General features: G+C 35.1%; 1 protein-coding gene across 1 annotated transcript in view; it reads right to left on the reverse strand.

Moving 5' to 3' along the window:
- Positions 1–12853, reverse strand: part of RNF31 (ring finger protein 31) — a 32042-nt gene extending 19189 nt beyond the window's left edge. Inside the window, 9 exon segments of the mRNA XM_033084397.1 lie at positions 1247–1340; positions 1342–1375; positions 4111–4150; positions 4689–4742; positions 5338–5493; positions 7833–7991; positions 10295–10447; positions 12247–12294; positions 12819–12853. Coding sequence (XP_032940288.1) covers positions 1247–1340; positions 1342–1375; positions 4111–4150; positions 4689–4742; positions 5338–5493; positions 7833–7991; positions 10295–10447; positions 12247–12291 — 735 coding nt within the window. The 5' untranslated portion in view covers positions 12292–12294; positions 12819–12853.
- Positions 12854–14727: the final 1874 nt, after the last annotated feature.

A 14727-nucleotide genomic window follows, 5' to 3' on the forward strand; every position in this document is an offset into this window, starting at 1 on the left:
AAATTCCTGCTTTTTCATCCCAAAAATCTGATTTTTTTCTCCCCAAAAATCCCAATTTTCCTCAGAAAAATTTCCAATTTCCCCAAATTTTCCTCTCCAAATTCCAAATTTTTACCAAAATTCCCAGTTTCCTTCCCAAAATTCCCTATTTCCCTCTAAAATTCCCAATTATTGCTCAAAATCTCCAATTTATCCTCCTAAAAAATTTCAATATTTTAATTCCAAAAATCTGATATTTTTCTCCCCAAAAATCCCAATTTTCCTCCTAAAATTCCCAAATTTCCCCAAATTTTCTTCTCAAAATCCGAAATTTTTCCAAAATTTCTAATTTCTTTCCCAAAATTCCCCATTTTCCCCAAAAATTCCCATTTTTTCCCCCAAATTTCCCTTTTTTCCCTAAAAATTCCCATTTTTTCATTCAAAAAAACCTTAAAAATTCCAATTTTCCCCTGAAAATTTCCAAATTTCCCCAAATTTTCTTCTCAAAATTCCAAATTTTTTCCAAAATTTCCAGTTTTCCTCTCAAACCCCCAATTTTTTCCAAAACCCCATTTCCCCCCAAAAATTTCAATTTTCTCCAAAAAATATCTGATTTTTTCCCTTTAAAATTCCCATTTCCACAAAAAAATTCAATTTTTTCCTAAAAGTACCTCATTATTTCATGTAAAAATTCTCATTTTTTCCACAAAAATTTAAATTTTCTCCTTAAAAATTGTAATATTTTCCCTTAAAAATTCCAATTTATTCTACAAAAATTTAAATTTTCTCCTAAAAAAAAATCTGATGTTTTCTCTTAAAAATGCCCATTTTTTCCCAGAAAAATTTCAATTCTCTCCTAAAATATCTCATTTTTTCCCTTTAAAATTCTCATATTTTCCCAAAAAAACCTCAATTTTCTCTTAAAAAGTCTGATTTTTCCCTTAAAAATTCCCATTTTTCTCCCAAAAAATTAAAATTTTCTACCAAAAAAATCGGATTTTTTCCCTTAAAAATTCTCATTTTTTACCCCCAAAATTCCAATTTTTTTAACAATAAAAAATCTGATTTTTTCCCTTAAAAATTCCAATTTTTCCCCAAAAAATTTCAATTTTTTCACTAAAAAAAAATCTGATTTTTTTCCCTAAAAATTCCCATTTTTCATCCCAAATGTTAATTTTTTTTAGGGTTTTTTTTAAGATTTTTTTTTTATTTTTTATATTTTTATTTTTTTTACCCAAATTTGGTTTTTTTTGCCCCAAATTCTCACCGTGGGCCTGCGGGCCAGGCGGGGGCGCTCGCACACCTGGCACAGCACGCTGGGGGAGGGGTTCAGGAAGGTGCAGCTGCGACAGGCCCAGCCCCGCCCCTCCCCCACCCCCGGGGGGGGCGGGCTCACCTGAAAAAAAATTCAAATTTTCAACCAAAATCCTGATTTTTTAACCCGAAATTCCTATATTTTTAACCAAAATTCTGATTTTTTTCAATATTTTAAACCAAAATCCTGATCTTTTAACTCAAAATTCTGATTTTTTAAATTAAAATTCCAATTTTTTCACTCAAAATTCTGATTTTTTAAATTAAAATTCCAATTTTTTCACTCAAAATTCTGATTTTTTAAATGAAAATTCCAATTTTTTCATACAAAATTCCCATTTTTTTACCAAAATCCTGATTTTTTCACCCAAAAATTCCCATGTTGGTAACCAAAATTCTGATTTTTTTTCAGTATTTTTAACCAAAATCTCAAATTTTTCACTCAAAATTCTGATCTTTTAAATAAAAATTCCTATTTTTCACACAAAATTCCCACATTTTTAACCAAAATCCTGATTTTTTCACCCAAAAATTCCCACATTTTTAACCAAAATCCCAATTTTTTTTCAGTATTTTTAACCAAAATCTCAAATTTTTCACTCAAAATTCTGATTTTTTAAATAAAAATTCCTATCTTTTTCACACAAAATTACCACATTTTTAACCAAAATGCTGATTTTTTCACCCAAAAATTCCCATATTGGTAACCAAAATTCTGATTTTTTTTAACCATTTTTAACCAAAATCCCAATTCTCTAACTCAAAATTCTGATTTTTTAATAAAAATTCCAATTTTTTCACCCAAAAATTCCCACATTTTTAACCAAAATCCTGATTTTTTCACCATTTTTAACCAAAATCCTGATTTTTTTAACCCAAAAATTCCCATGCTGTTAACTAAAATTCTGATTTTTTTTCAGTATTTTTAACCAAAATCCCGATTTTTCCACTCAAAATTCTGATTTTTTAAATAAAAATTCCTATTTTTTCACACAAAATTCCCACATTTTTAGCCAAAATTTTGATTTTTTCACCCAAAAATTCCCATATTGTTAACTAAAATCCTGATTTTTTTTTCAGCATTTTTAACCAAAATCTCAAATTTTTCCACTCAAAATTCTGATTTTTTAAATAAAAATTCCTATTTTTCACCCAAAAATTCCCACGTTTTTAACCAAAATCCCAATTTTTTTTCAGTATTTTTAACCAAAATCTCAATTTTTTCACTCAAAATTCTGATATTTTTAATAAAAATTCTAATTTTTTCACCCAAAAATTCCCACATTTTTAACCAAAATCCCAATTTTTTTCAGCATTTTTAACCAAAATCCTGATTTTTCCACTCAAAATTCTGATTTTTTTAAATGAAAATCCCAATTTTTTCATACAAAATTCCCATTTTTTTACCCAAAATTTTGATTTTTTCACCCAAAAATTCCCATGTTGGTAACCAAAATTCTGATTTTTTCAGCATTTTTAATCAAAATCCTGACTTTTTTTCACCATTTTTAACCAAAATCTCAATTTTTTCACTCAAAAATCGGATTTTTTAAACAATAATTCCTATTTTTTCACACAAAATTCCCACATTTTTAACCAAAATCCTGATTTTTTCACCCAAAAATTCCCACATTTTTAACCAAAATCCCAATTTTTTTTCAGTATTTTTAACCAAAATCTCAAATTTTTCACTCAAAATTCGGATTTTTTAAATAAAAATTCCTATCTTTTTCACACAAAATTCCCACATTTTTAACCAAAATCCTGATTTTTCTACTCAAAATTCTCATTTTTAATAAAAACTCCATTTTTTCCCACAAAATTCCCACATTTTTAACAAAAATTCTGATTTTTTTCACCCAAAAATTCCCACATTTTTAACCAAAATCCCGATTTTTTCCACTCAAAATTCTGATTTTTTAAATAAAAACTTGAATTTTTTCACACAAAATTCCCACATTTTTAACCAAAATCCTGATTTTTTCACCCAAAAATTCCCATATTCTTAACCAAAATCCTGATTTTTTTTACCATTTTTAACCAATATCCCAATTCTTTAACTCAAAATTCTGATTTTTTAATAAAAATTCCAATTTTTTCACCCAAAAATTCCCACATTTTTAACCAAAATCCCAATTTTTTTACCATTTTTAACCAAAATCCTGATTTTTCCACTCAAAATTCTGATATTTTTAATAAAAATTCTAATTTTTTCACACAAAATTCCCACATTTTTAACCAAAATCCTGATTTTTTCACCATTTTTAACCAAAATCCTGATTTTTTCACCCAAAAATTCCCACGTTGGCAACCAAAATTCTGATTTTTTTTCACCACTTTTAACCAAAATCCTGATTTTTTCACTCAAAATTCTGATTTTTTAAATAAAAATCCCTATTTTTCACACAAAATTCCCATATTTTTAACCAAAATCCCAATTTTTTTCAGCATTTTTAACCAAAATCCTGATTTTTTTACCCAAAATTCTGATATTTTTAACCAAAATCCTGATTTTTTTTTCACCCAAAATTTCAATTTCAACCAAAATTTGGATTTTTTTTCACCCAAAATTTCAATTTTTCCACCAAAACTCCCTGAATTTCCCTTACAATTAAAAAAATTCTGAAATTAAAAATTGCCAAAAAATTTCCCATAATTCCCCAAAATTCCCAAAAATTTCCCACAATCCCCCAAAATTTCCCACAATTCCCCAAAATTTCCCACAATTCCCCCAAAATTTCCCAGAATTCCCTTCAAATTTCCCACAATCCCCCCTCACTTCCTGTTCCCCCCCCCCGCCGTGAGGGCGCCCCCTACCGGCCGGGAGGAGCTCCAGGGGCAGCGCGTCCGACACCAACTGGGGAGAGACCAGTATGGACCAGTATAAACCAGTATGGACCAGTATGGCCCAATATGGACCAGTATGAACCAGTATGGATCAGTATGGATCAGTATGGACCAGTATGGACCAGTATGAACCAGTATGGACCAGTATAAACCAGTATGGACCAGTATGGACCAGTATGGACCGGTATGAACCAGTATGGACCAGTATGGACATGTATGGACCAGTATGGACCAGTATAAACCAGTATGGACCAGTATGGACCAGTATAAACCAGTATGGACCAGTATGGACCAGTATGAACCAGTATAAACCAGTATGGACCAGTATGGACCAGTATGGACCAGTATAAACCAGTATGGACCAGTATGGACCAGTATGAACCAGCATGGACCAGTATGGACCAGTATGGATCAGTATGGACCAGTATGGACCAGTATGAACCAGTACACACCAGTATAAACCAGTATGGACCAGTTCAGTCCCCTCCCAGTAACCCCAAACCCCCTCCCAGTCCAAACCAGTCCAAACCAGTACAAACCAGTCTCACCTTATCCTCTCCCAGTAAGATGTCGGTGAAGAACTGGGGGTTCGGGTGCTGGTTCTGGGGGTGGAGAGGAGAGCACCAGTATGGACCAGTATGGACCAGTATAAACCAGTATAAACCAGTACGGACCAGTATAAACCAGTACAAACCAGTATGGACCAGTATAAACCAGTATAGACCAGTATGAACCAATATAAACCAGTATGGACCACTATAAACCAGTATGAACCAGTATGGACCAGTTCAGACCATCCCAGTCCATCCCAGTCCCCTCCCAGTACAAACCAGTAACTCCCAGTTCCCCCTGACCCTCTCCCAGTACAAACCAGTACAAACCAGTACAAACCAGTAACCCCAAAACGCCATTTTCCTCCATTTTTAACCCTTTAATCCCCTCCCAGTGCCCTCAAATCTCATCCCAGTAACTCCCAGTTCATCCCAGTTTGATCCCAGTTCCCTCCCAGTTTGATCCCAGTACAAACCAGTACAAACCAGTAACCCCAAACCCATTTTTAACCCTTTATTCCCCATAATTCCCCCATTTTTTACCGTTTTTTCACCATTTTTTCACCGTTTTCCCCCATTTTTTTTGCTCCCAGTCCCTCCCAGTTCCCTCCCAGTATAAACCAGTATAAACCAGTCCAAAACTCACGGCCTGCAGCAGGTCCAGCTCGGCCCTGAGCACCAGGACGTCGGCGGTGACCGAGGCCACCAAGGGGGGGTTGGGTCCCTGGGGGGGGGGAGGGAAGCTCAGCCCCTCCCCCGACTCCTCTGTGTACCCCAGGAGCTTCAGCACGGCCCTGCCGCCCTGGGGGGGGAACTGGGAGTTACTGGTTTGTACTGGGAGGGGACTGGGAGGGACTGGGAGGGACTGGGAGGTGAAAAAATGGGGGAAAACGGTGAAAAAATTGGGAAAAAAGGGTTAAAAATGGGGGAAATGTGGGGAATAAAGGGTTAAAAATGGGTTTGGGGTTACTGGTTTGTACTGGGAGAGGGTCAGGGGGAACTGGGAGTTACTGGTTTATACTGGGAGGGGACTGGGAGGGACTGGGAGGAGGAAAAAGGGGGAAAAACGGTGAAAAAATGGCGAAAAAAGGGTTAAAAATGGGGGAAATGTGGGGAAGAAAGGGTTAAAAATGGGTTTGGGGTTACTGGTTTGTACTGGTTTGTACTGGGACAGGGTCAAGGAGAACTGGGAGTTACTGGTTTGTACTGGGAGGGGACTGGGAGGGACTAGGAGGAGGAAAAATGGGGAAAAAATGGCAAAAAAAGGGTTAAAAATGGGGAAATTATGGGGAATAAAGGGTTAAAAATGGGTTTGGGGTTACTGGTTTGTACTGGTTTGTACTGGGAGGGGACTGGGATCAAACTGGGATGTACTGGGAGGGGACTGGGAGGGCAAAAATGGGGAAATTTGGGGGAGAAACGGTGAAAAAATGGCGAAAAAAGGGTTAAAAATGGGGGAAATGTGGGAGATAAAGGGTTAAAAATGGGTCTGGGGTTACTGGTTTGTACTGGTTTGTACTGGGAGAGGGTCAGGGGGAACTGGGAGTTACTGGTTTGTACTGGGAGGGGACTGGGAGGAACTGGGAGGAGCAAAAATGAGAAAAAATGGTGAAAAAATGGTGAAAAAAGGGTTAAAAATGGGGGAAATGTGGGGAATAAAGGGTTAAAAATGGGTTTGGGGTTACTGGTTTGCACTGGTTTGTACTGGGAATGAACTGGGAGGGACTGGGAGGGAACTGGGAGGGGACTGGGAGGGACTGGGAGGGCAAAAATGGGGAAATTTGGGGGAAAAACGGTGAAAAAATGGGGAAAAAAGGGTTAAAAATGGGGAAATTATGGGGAATAAAGGGTTAAAAATGGGTCTGGGGTTACTGGTTTGTACTGGTTTGTACTGGGAATGAACTGGGAGGGACTGGGAGGGACTGGGAGGGACTGGGAGGGGTAAAAATGGGAAAAAATGGTGAAAAAAGGGTTAAAAATGGGAAAAATATGCGGAATAAAGGGTTAAAAATGGGTTTGGGGTTACTGGTTTGTACTGGTTTGTACTGGGAGAGGGTCAAGGGGAACTGGGAGTTACTGGTTTGTACTGGGAGGGGACTGGGAGGGACTGGGAGGAAGAAAAATGGTGAAAAAATGGCAAAAAAAGGGTTAAAAATGGGGGAAATATGGGGAAGAAAGGGTTAAAAATGGGTTTGGGGTTACTGGTTTGTACTGGTTTGTACTGGGAGGGGAATGGGATCAAACTGGGATGGACTGGGAGGGAAAAAATGGGGTCAAAATCCAATTTTTGAGCTAAAAAAATGGAATTTTTTGGTAGAAAATCACAAATTTTTGGGTAAAAAAATAAAATTTTTGGGTTAAAAAAAGGGAATTTTTTTGGGTGGAAAAAAGGGGATTTGGGGTAAAAAATTTGGATTTTTGGGGGAAAAAATTTGGATTTTTGGGGAAAAAAATGAGGATTTTGGGGAAAAAATAAAAGAGGATTTTTTTGAGGAAAAAATCAGATTTTTGGTAAAAAATGAGAATTTTTGGAAGAAAAAATGGGGATTTTTCAGGAGAAAAAAAGAGAATTTTGAGGAGGAAAAAAAGGATTTTTTGGGGAAAAAATGGAAATTTCTGGTTCAAAAAAGTTGGAATTTTTGGTAAAAAAAATTGGGATTTTTAGGGGAAAAAAAAGAGAATTTTTAAGGAAAAAAAGCCAGGATTTTTGGGGAAAATATGGAGATTTCTGGTTCAAAAAAATCAAAATTTTTGGTTAAAAAATTGGGATTTTTGGGGGAAAAATTGGGATTTTTGGGGAAAAAAAAGATATTCTGAAGAAAAAAAACCCAGAATTTTTTGGAGAAAAATTGAGGATTTTTTCTAAAAAAATTGGAATTTTTGATAAAAACATGGGGATTTTTGGGGAAAAAATGAAAATTTTTTTGGTTGAAAAATGCAAATTTGCAAAACAATAAAATTCTGAGATTCCCATGAAAATTTTGCATTTTTTTGTGCAATTTGATGATTAAAAAACACAATTTTTAAGCATAAAAAATTCAATTTTTGACCAAAAAACTCCAATTTTTTAAAAAAAAAATCAGGAAAAATTCTGGGATTTATTTTTGGGTGGAAAAATGTGGATTTTGGTGAAATGCTGACCTGGATGGCCCCCACAGTGCTCCTGAACACCGGGTTCCCAAACCTGACCCCCCTCCAGTGCCGCGGCGGCCGCGGGCTCAGCAGGTTCCGGCCGTACTTTTCCAGAATGTTCAGCGCCGTCCTCAGGGCCTCCAGACCCCGGGGGGGACCCAGGGGATCCTGGAAAACATAAAATTTATAAATTTAGGGGAATTATAAAAAAAATTTGGGGAAAATCGGTGAAATTTTGATGAAAATCCGCGAAAATTTGGAGAAAATCGCGAAAAATTTGAGCGAAATTTACAAAAAATAGGAATTTTTTGGGGAAAAAATTGAGAAATTTCAAAATAATTTTGGGAAGTGGAAAGAGTTTGGGAAAGTTCCTGGAATTCCCCCAAAAAATAAAAAATCAAAAAAAATTTGGTGAAAATCTGACAAAATTTGTGAAATTTACGCAAAATTTATGTGAAATCCGCAAAAATTTGCATAAATTTGCATAATTTATTTACAGAATGTTCAGGGCCGTTCTCAGGGCCTCCAGACCCTGGGGGGGACCCAGGGGATCCTGAAAATATAAAAATTTTATAAATTTAAGAGAATTATAAAAAAAATTTGGGGAAAATCGGTGAAAGTTTGGCGAAAATCCGCGAAAATTTAGCGAAAATCGCGAAAAATTTGAGGGAAGTTTGACAAAAAAATCAAAAATTTTTGAGGAGAAAAAGAGAAAATTAAAAAATATTTTGAAAAGTGGAAAAGTTTGGGAAAGTTCATGGAAGGGAATAAAAAAAATTTCCAAAAAAACTTTGGTGAAAATCTGACAAAATTTGTGAAATTTACATGAAATTGACTCTAAATCGGCATAAATTTGCATTAATTTGCATAATTTTTCCCCCAGAATATTCAGCGCCGTCCTCAGGGCCTCCAGACCCCGGGGGGGACCCAGGGGATCCTAAAAAATAAAAAATTTTAAAATTTAGGGGAATTATAAAAAAAATTTGGTGAAAATCGGTGAAAGTTTGGCGAAAATCCGCGAAAATTTGGCAAAAATCGCTAAAAATTTGAGCGAAATTTACAAAAATTTGAAATTTTGTGGGGAAAAAATTGAGAAATTTCAAAATTATTTTGGGAAGTGGAAAGAATTTGGGAAAGTTCCTGGAATTCCACAAAAAATAAAAAATCCAAAAAAATTTGGTGAAAATCTGGCAAAATTTGTGAAAGTTACGCGAAATTTACGTGAAATCAGCAAAATTTGCATAAATTTGCATAATTTATTTACTGAATGTTCAGGGCCGTGCTCAAGGCCTCCAGACCCTGGGGGGGACCCAGGGGATCCTAAAAACATAAAATTTTAAAATTTAGGGGAATTATAAAAAAAATTTGGGGAAAATCGGTGAAATTTTGACGAAAATCCGCGAAAATCGCGAAAAATTTGAGCGAAATTTACAAAAAGTTGAAAATTTTGGGGGAAAAATTGAGAAATTTCAAAATTATTTTGGGAAGTGGAAAGAGTTTGGGAAAGATCCTGGAATTCCCCAAAAATAAAAAATCCAAAAAAATTTGGTGAAAATCCGACAAAATTTTTTGAAATTTACACAAAATTTATGTGAAATCCGCATAAATTTGCATAAATCTGCATAATTTATTTACAGAATGTTCAGGGTCGTGCTCAGGACCTCCAGACCCCGGGGGGGACCCAGGGGATCCTGAAAAATAAAAAATTTATAAATTTAGGAGAATTATAAAAAAAATTTGGTGAAAATCGGTGAAATTTTGACGAAAATCTGCGAAAATTTGGCGAAAATCGCGAAAAATTTGAGCGAAATTTACAAAAAGTTGAAGAATTTTGGGAAGGAGAAAATTAGAAAACATTTTGGGAAGTGGAAAAGTTTGGGATTGACTAAATATGGAAAAAAAATATAAAAAGTTTTAAAATTTAAAACTAAAATTTGGGGAAATTTAGCAAAAATTTGGTGAAAATCGCAAAAAATTTTAATCAAATTAGACAAAAATTCAAATAATTACCAGATAAAACTAAAAAATTTCAAAATTATTTTGGGAAGTGGAAAAAGTTTGGGAAAGATCCTGGAATTCCACAAAAAATAAAAAATCCAAAAAAATTTGGTGAAAATCTGACAAAATTTGTGAAAGTTACGCGAAATTTACGTGAAATCCACAAAAATTTGCATAAATTTGCATAAAACATTTCTGAAATTCCGAAATTTCCTCAAATCTGCCAAAATCTCCCCAAAATTGCCCAAAATTGCCCAAAATGTGATAAAAATCCTCTGAAATAAACCAAAAAAAATTGAAAAAAGTCAGAAAAAAATCAGAAAAAATCAGAAAAAAAATGGAAAAAAATTGAAAAAAATCAGAAAAAAATTGGAAAAAAATCAGAAAAAAATGGGAAAAAAATTGGAAAAAATTCTAAAAAAATTCCAAAAAATGCCAAAAATTAATTTTAACCAAAATTTGCTTTTTCTCACCCATTTCAGGTTGTCCCTGAGCAGCTGGGCCCCCTGGATGTGTCGAAGTTTTTGGGTTGGGGGAAGGGGGAGATTCAGAACCGGGCTCAGCTCGGGGGGTTCGGGGCCGGCCGGGGAGAGCAGCAGGGAGAGCTCCAGGGACTCCCTCAGGGCCTGAAAAAACAGAAAAAAAATATGAATTTGGGGTGAAAAATGCAATTTTAGGGAAAAATGGGGATTGGGAGAAAAATGAAAATTTTTGTGAATTTTTTGGATTTTTAAAAATTTTTTCCTGATTTTTTTGTGATTTTTTAAGGGATTTTTTGGGATTTTTTTTTGAGATTTTTAGAGTTTTTTTGCTGATTTTTGAAGTAATATTTAAATTTTTTAAAATGAATTTTAGAGGATTTTTTGGTGATTTTTTTTGGGATGTTTTGAGGGATTTTTGGGATTTTTAAGGTAATTTTTGGGAATTTTTTTTTATTTTTGTGGGGATTTTTTTGCTGATTTTTAGGGATTTTTTTTCTGATTTTGAGGGATTTTTAGAGAGATTTTTGAGAATTTTTTAAAATTTTTGGAGGTTTTTTTCTAGAGATTTAAGAAGATTTTTGAGAATTTTTTTAGTGATTTTAAGGGATTTTTTTAAAATTTTTAAGTGGTTTTTAAAGATTTTTTTTTGTGATTTTTTGGACATTTTGGGGATTTTTATTCTGATTTTTAGGAAATTTTTTAGTGATTTTGGGGGCTTTTTATTGTGTATTTTCAGGTTTTTTTAAAGGATTTTTGAGAATTTTTTTTCAGATTTTTGCTGATTTTTTTGATGAGTTTTGGGGTTTTTTTTGAGTTTTTGGGGGATTTTTTTATGGTGATTTTTGGAAGGATTTTTTTGTGATTTTTGGAAGATATTTGGGGAATTTTTTTGGTAATTTTCAGGAATTTTTTTGGATTTTTGAGTATTTTTTTTTATTTTTGGGGATTTTTGGGAGATGTTTTTTGGTGATTTTTGAGGATTTTTTTGCGATTTTTTTGGTGATTTTCAAGAATTTTTTGGGGATTTTGGGGGATTTTTCTGGGTGATTTATTTTGGAGATTTTTGAGGATTTTTTTTCTGTTTTTCTGTGATGTTTTTGGGGATTTTAATTTAATTTTTGGTGGTTTTAGGTGATTTTTTTTTGTGGTTCTTGGAAAAAAAATTTGGGGATTTTTAGGGATTTTTAAAAGGGATTTTTAGGAATTTTCTGGTGAATTTTGGGAAATTTTTTGGGGGGTGATTTTTGGGATTTTTTGGGTTATTTTGAGTGACTTTTTGGGGATTCTTTGTTGATTTTTGGGGGGGAATTTTTGCGTGATTTTATTTGGAATTTTTGGAAAATTTTCTAGTAATTTTTGGAGGGAATTTTGGAGATTTTTGGTGATTTTTTTGGAATTTTTGGAGTAATTTTTGGGAATTTTTGAAGAATTTTGGAGAGATTTGGGAATTTGTGAGATTTTATTATGATTTCCTGTGAATTTTCTGCGACATTTTAGCAGATTTTTGAGAATTTTATGAGATTTTGGGAGGAATTTGTAAATAATTTGGGGGATTTTAGAGAAATTTGGGCTTTTTGGGGGGTGATTTTAGGAGGTTTTGAGGGAATTCTCAGAGATTTGGAAAAAAATTTTGAGGATTTAAGGCCTTCAAGGCTTTGGGAACTTTTAAAATTTGGAATTCGGGAAGATTTGGGGAGATTTTTGGGAATTTGAGGGAGAAATTTTGGGAATTTGAGGAAGAAATTTGGGGGATTTCGGACAAATTTGGGGAATTTTAAGGGAGATTTGAGTGGATTTTGGAGAAATTTGGGGGAATTTTTGGTTATTTTAGGAGGGATTTAGGAAATTTTGGAGAATCTGGACAGGATTTGAAGGAATTTTTTTGGGATTTGAAGGAATTTTTTGGGGATTTGAGGGAATTTTAGGGAAAATTTTGGGCTCACCTGGAGAGACCCCGAATCTGGGGGAGCTTTGGGAGGGTCTGGCATCACCTGAGGGGGGGAAAAAAAAAAAAGAAAATAAAAATTTTGAAGCGATTTTGAGGAAAATTCAGGAAGATTTTGAAGTCTGGGGGTACCCGGGCACCCAAAAATTGGGGTGAAAATTTTGGGGGATCTCCGGATGGATTTTGAGGAAAATTCAGGAATTTTTGGGGAGTTTTTAAGGTTTTTTTGTACACTCAATTTTGGGATGTTTGGCCCCTTAAGCCCCTCAAAATTTGGGCAGATTTTGGTGTTTTTTAGAACTTTTGAATCCTCCTCATCCCCCCAAAATTTCGGTTGGATTTGAGGGTCTGGCACCCCTTTCACCCCCAATTTTGGGAGAAATTTGGAGGAATTTTGAGGTCTGGAAGTGTTTTATGGACTTGGGGGCGCCCAAAATTCGGAATAATTTTATCGCGGGTCCCTAAGTGAGCTTGAGGGTGTGGTGCCCTTTAGACCCCCCAAAATTATGAAGATTTTTGGGGTTTTTTAGGGGCATTTCGGAGCTTTTCCAGCGCCCCCCCCGCTGTTACCTCAGGGAGCGGCGGCGCATCCAAAATGGCGGCGATTCCTGAGGGGAGAAATGGGCGTGGCTTCCCATCAATGACGTCACACCCTCACTTTTGCCCTTACTCAAAATGGCGCCTCGCGCTGTTTTCAGCCTATTGCGCATGTGCCAGCTCATCCAGCGCTCCTATTGGTTAATTAAGTTCCCGCCTTTCCGTTTTGCCACGCCCCATTAAGGGTTGCCCTCAATCAAAATGGAGGCTTCTATAGTTTTTCACTAGGTGCGCATGCGCTTTTTCCGCTGACCAATCAGAACGCGCGACTTCGGCGGGCACGCCCCCTCAGCGCTTTAGCCCCGCCCTTCTTCCCCTTCCCCTCAGGCCGCCATGATGGCGGCGGCGGCGACCCCGCGGCTGCGGCCGCTGCTGCGAGCCCTGAGGGCTCAGGTGAGCAAAAATTGATTTTATTTTAAATTTTGAGACGGTGTTATGATGTCAAAGCGATTTTCTTGATGTCATAATTTTATTTTGGTTTTTTTTTGTTTTTTTCAGAGGTTTCGGGGTCCCGTGTGGTGCTGCGGAGTCTCCCCCGGGCTGGGCGTGAGGGGAGTGGCGAGCGCTGAAGGGCAGGTGAGGAACTTGAAGGAATAAAGGCGGGAATTTAAAATTATTTTAATTTTTTAAATTATTTTTTTTAATTTTAAAGTGATTTTTCCACGATTTTTGGGTGAATTATGGGAATTTTGGGGTTTTTTTCGAGGATTTTAAATTGATTTTGGGTGAGCTGTGAGGGCAGGTGAGGAGTATGAGGGAATAAAGGCGGGAATTTAAAATTATTTTAATTTTTTAAATTATTTTTTTTTAATTTTAAAGTGATTTTTCCACGATTTTTGGGTGAATTTGGGGAATTTTGAAGTTTTTTCGAGGATTTTGGGGGGAATATTGGGTGAGCTGTGAGGGCAGGTGAGGAGTATGAGGGAATAAAGGCGGGGATTTAAAATTATTTTAAATTTTTGAAATATTTTTTGAAATTTTAAAGTGATTTTTCCACGAGTTTTGAATGAAATATGGGAATTTTCGGGGTTTTTTCGAGGATTTTAAATTGATTTTGGGTGAGATGTGAGGGCAGGTGAGGAGCTTGAAGGATAAAGGCGGGAATTTAAAAATATTTTTTATTATTTTATTTTTTAAATTTAATTTTTTTCTATTTTAAGATTATTTTTCCCATGATTTTTAACTGAATTTGGGGGAATTTTGTGCTTCTTGGCTCCAATTTTGGGGTTTTTTTTGGGTCAAATTTTGGGGTTTTTTTTACTCACATTTTGGTGTTTTGTAATTTAAATTTTGGAATTTTTTGGGGTCAAACTTTGGGATTTTTTGGGTCAAATTTTGGATTTTTTGGGTCACATTTTGGGATTTTTTGGTACCAAATTTTGAGATGTTTTACCTCCAATTTTGGGGTTTTTTGAGGTCAAATTTTGGGTTTTTTTAGGTCAAATTTTGCCTTTTTTGGGCCAAATTTTGGATTTTTTTTGGGGTCAAATTTTGGGATGTTTTAGCTCAAAATTTGCCTTTTTTGGGTCAAATTTGGGGGTTTTTTGGGTTAAATTTTGCCTTTTTTTGGGTCAAACGTTCAATTTTTTTGGTGAAATTTTGAATTTTTTTGGGTCAAATTTTGGGATTTCTTCTGTCAAATTTTGGCATTTTTGACTCAAAATTTTTTTATTTTTGATCTAATTTTGGATTTTTTTGGGCTCAAATTTTCCTTTTTTTTGGGATCAAATTTTGAGGTTTTTTTGGGTCAAATTTTGGCGTTTTGGGGGTCAGAAATTGGGATTTTTTTAGGTCAAATTTTTTCTTTTTTGGGTCAAATTTTGGCTTTTTTTGGGTCAATTTTTGCTCTTTTCACCTCAAAATTTCACTTTTTTTAACCCAA

The sequence above is a fragment of the Catharus ustulatus genome, chromosome 38 (genome assembly GCF_009819885.2).
Source record: "Catharus ustulatus isolate bCatUst1 chromosome 38, bCatUst1.pri.v2, whole genome shotgun sequence".
NCBI lineage: Eukaryota > Metazoa > Chordata > Aves > Passeriformes > Turdidae > Catharus > Catharus ustulatus.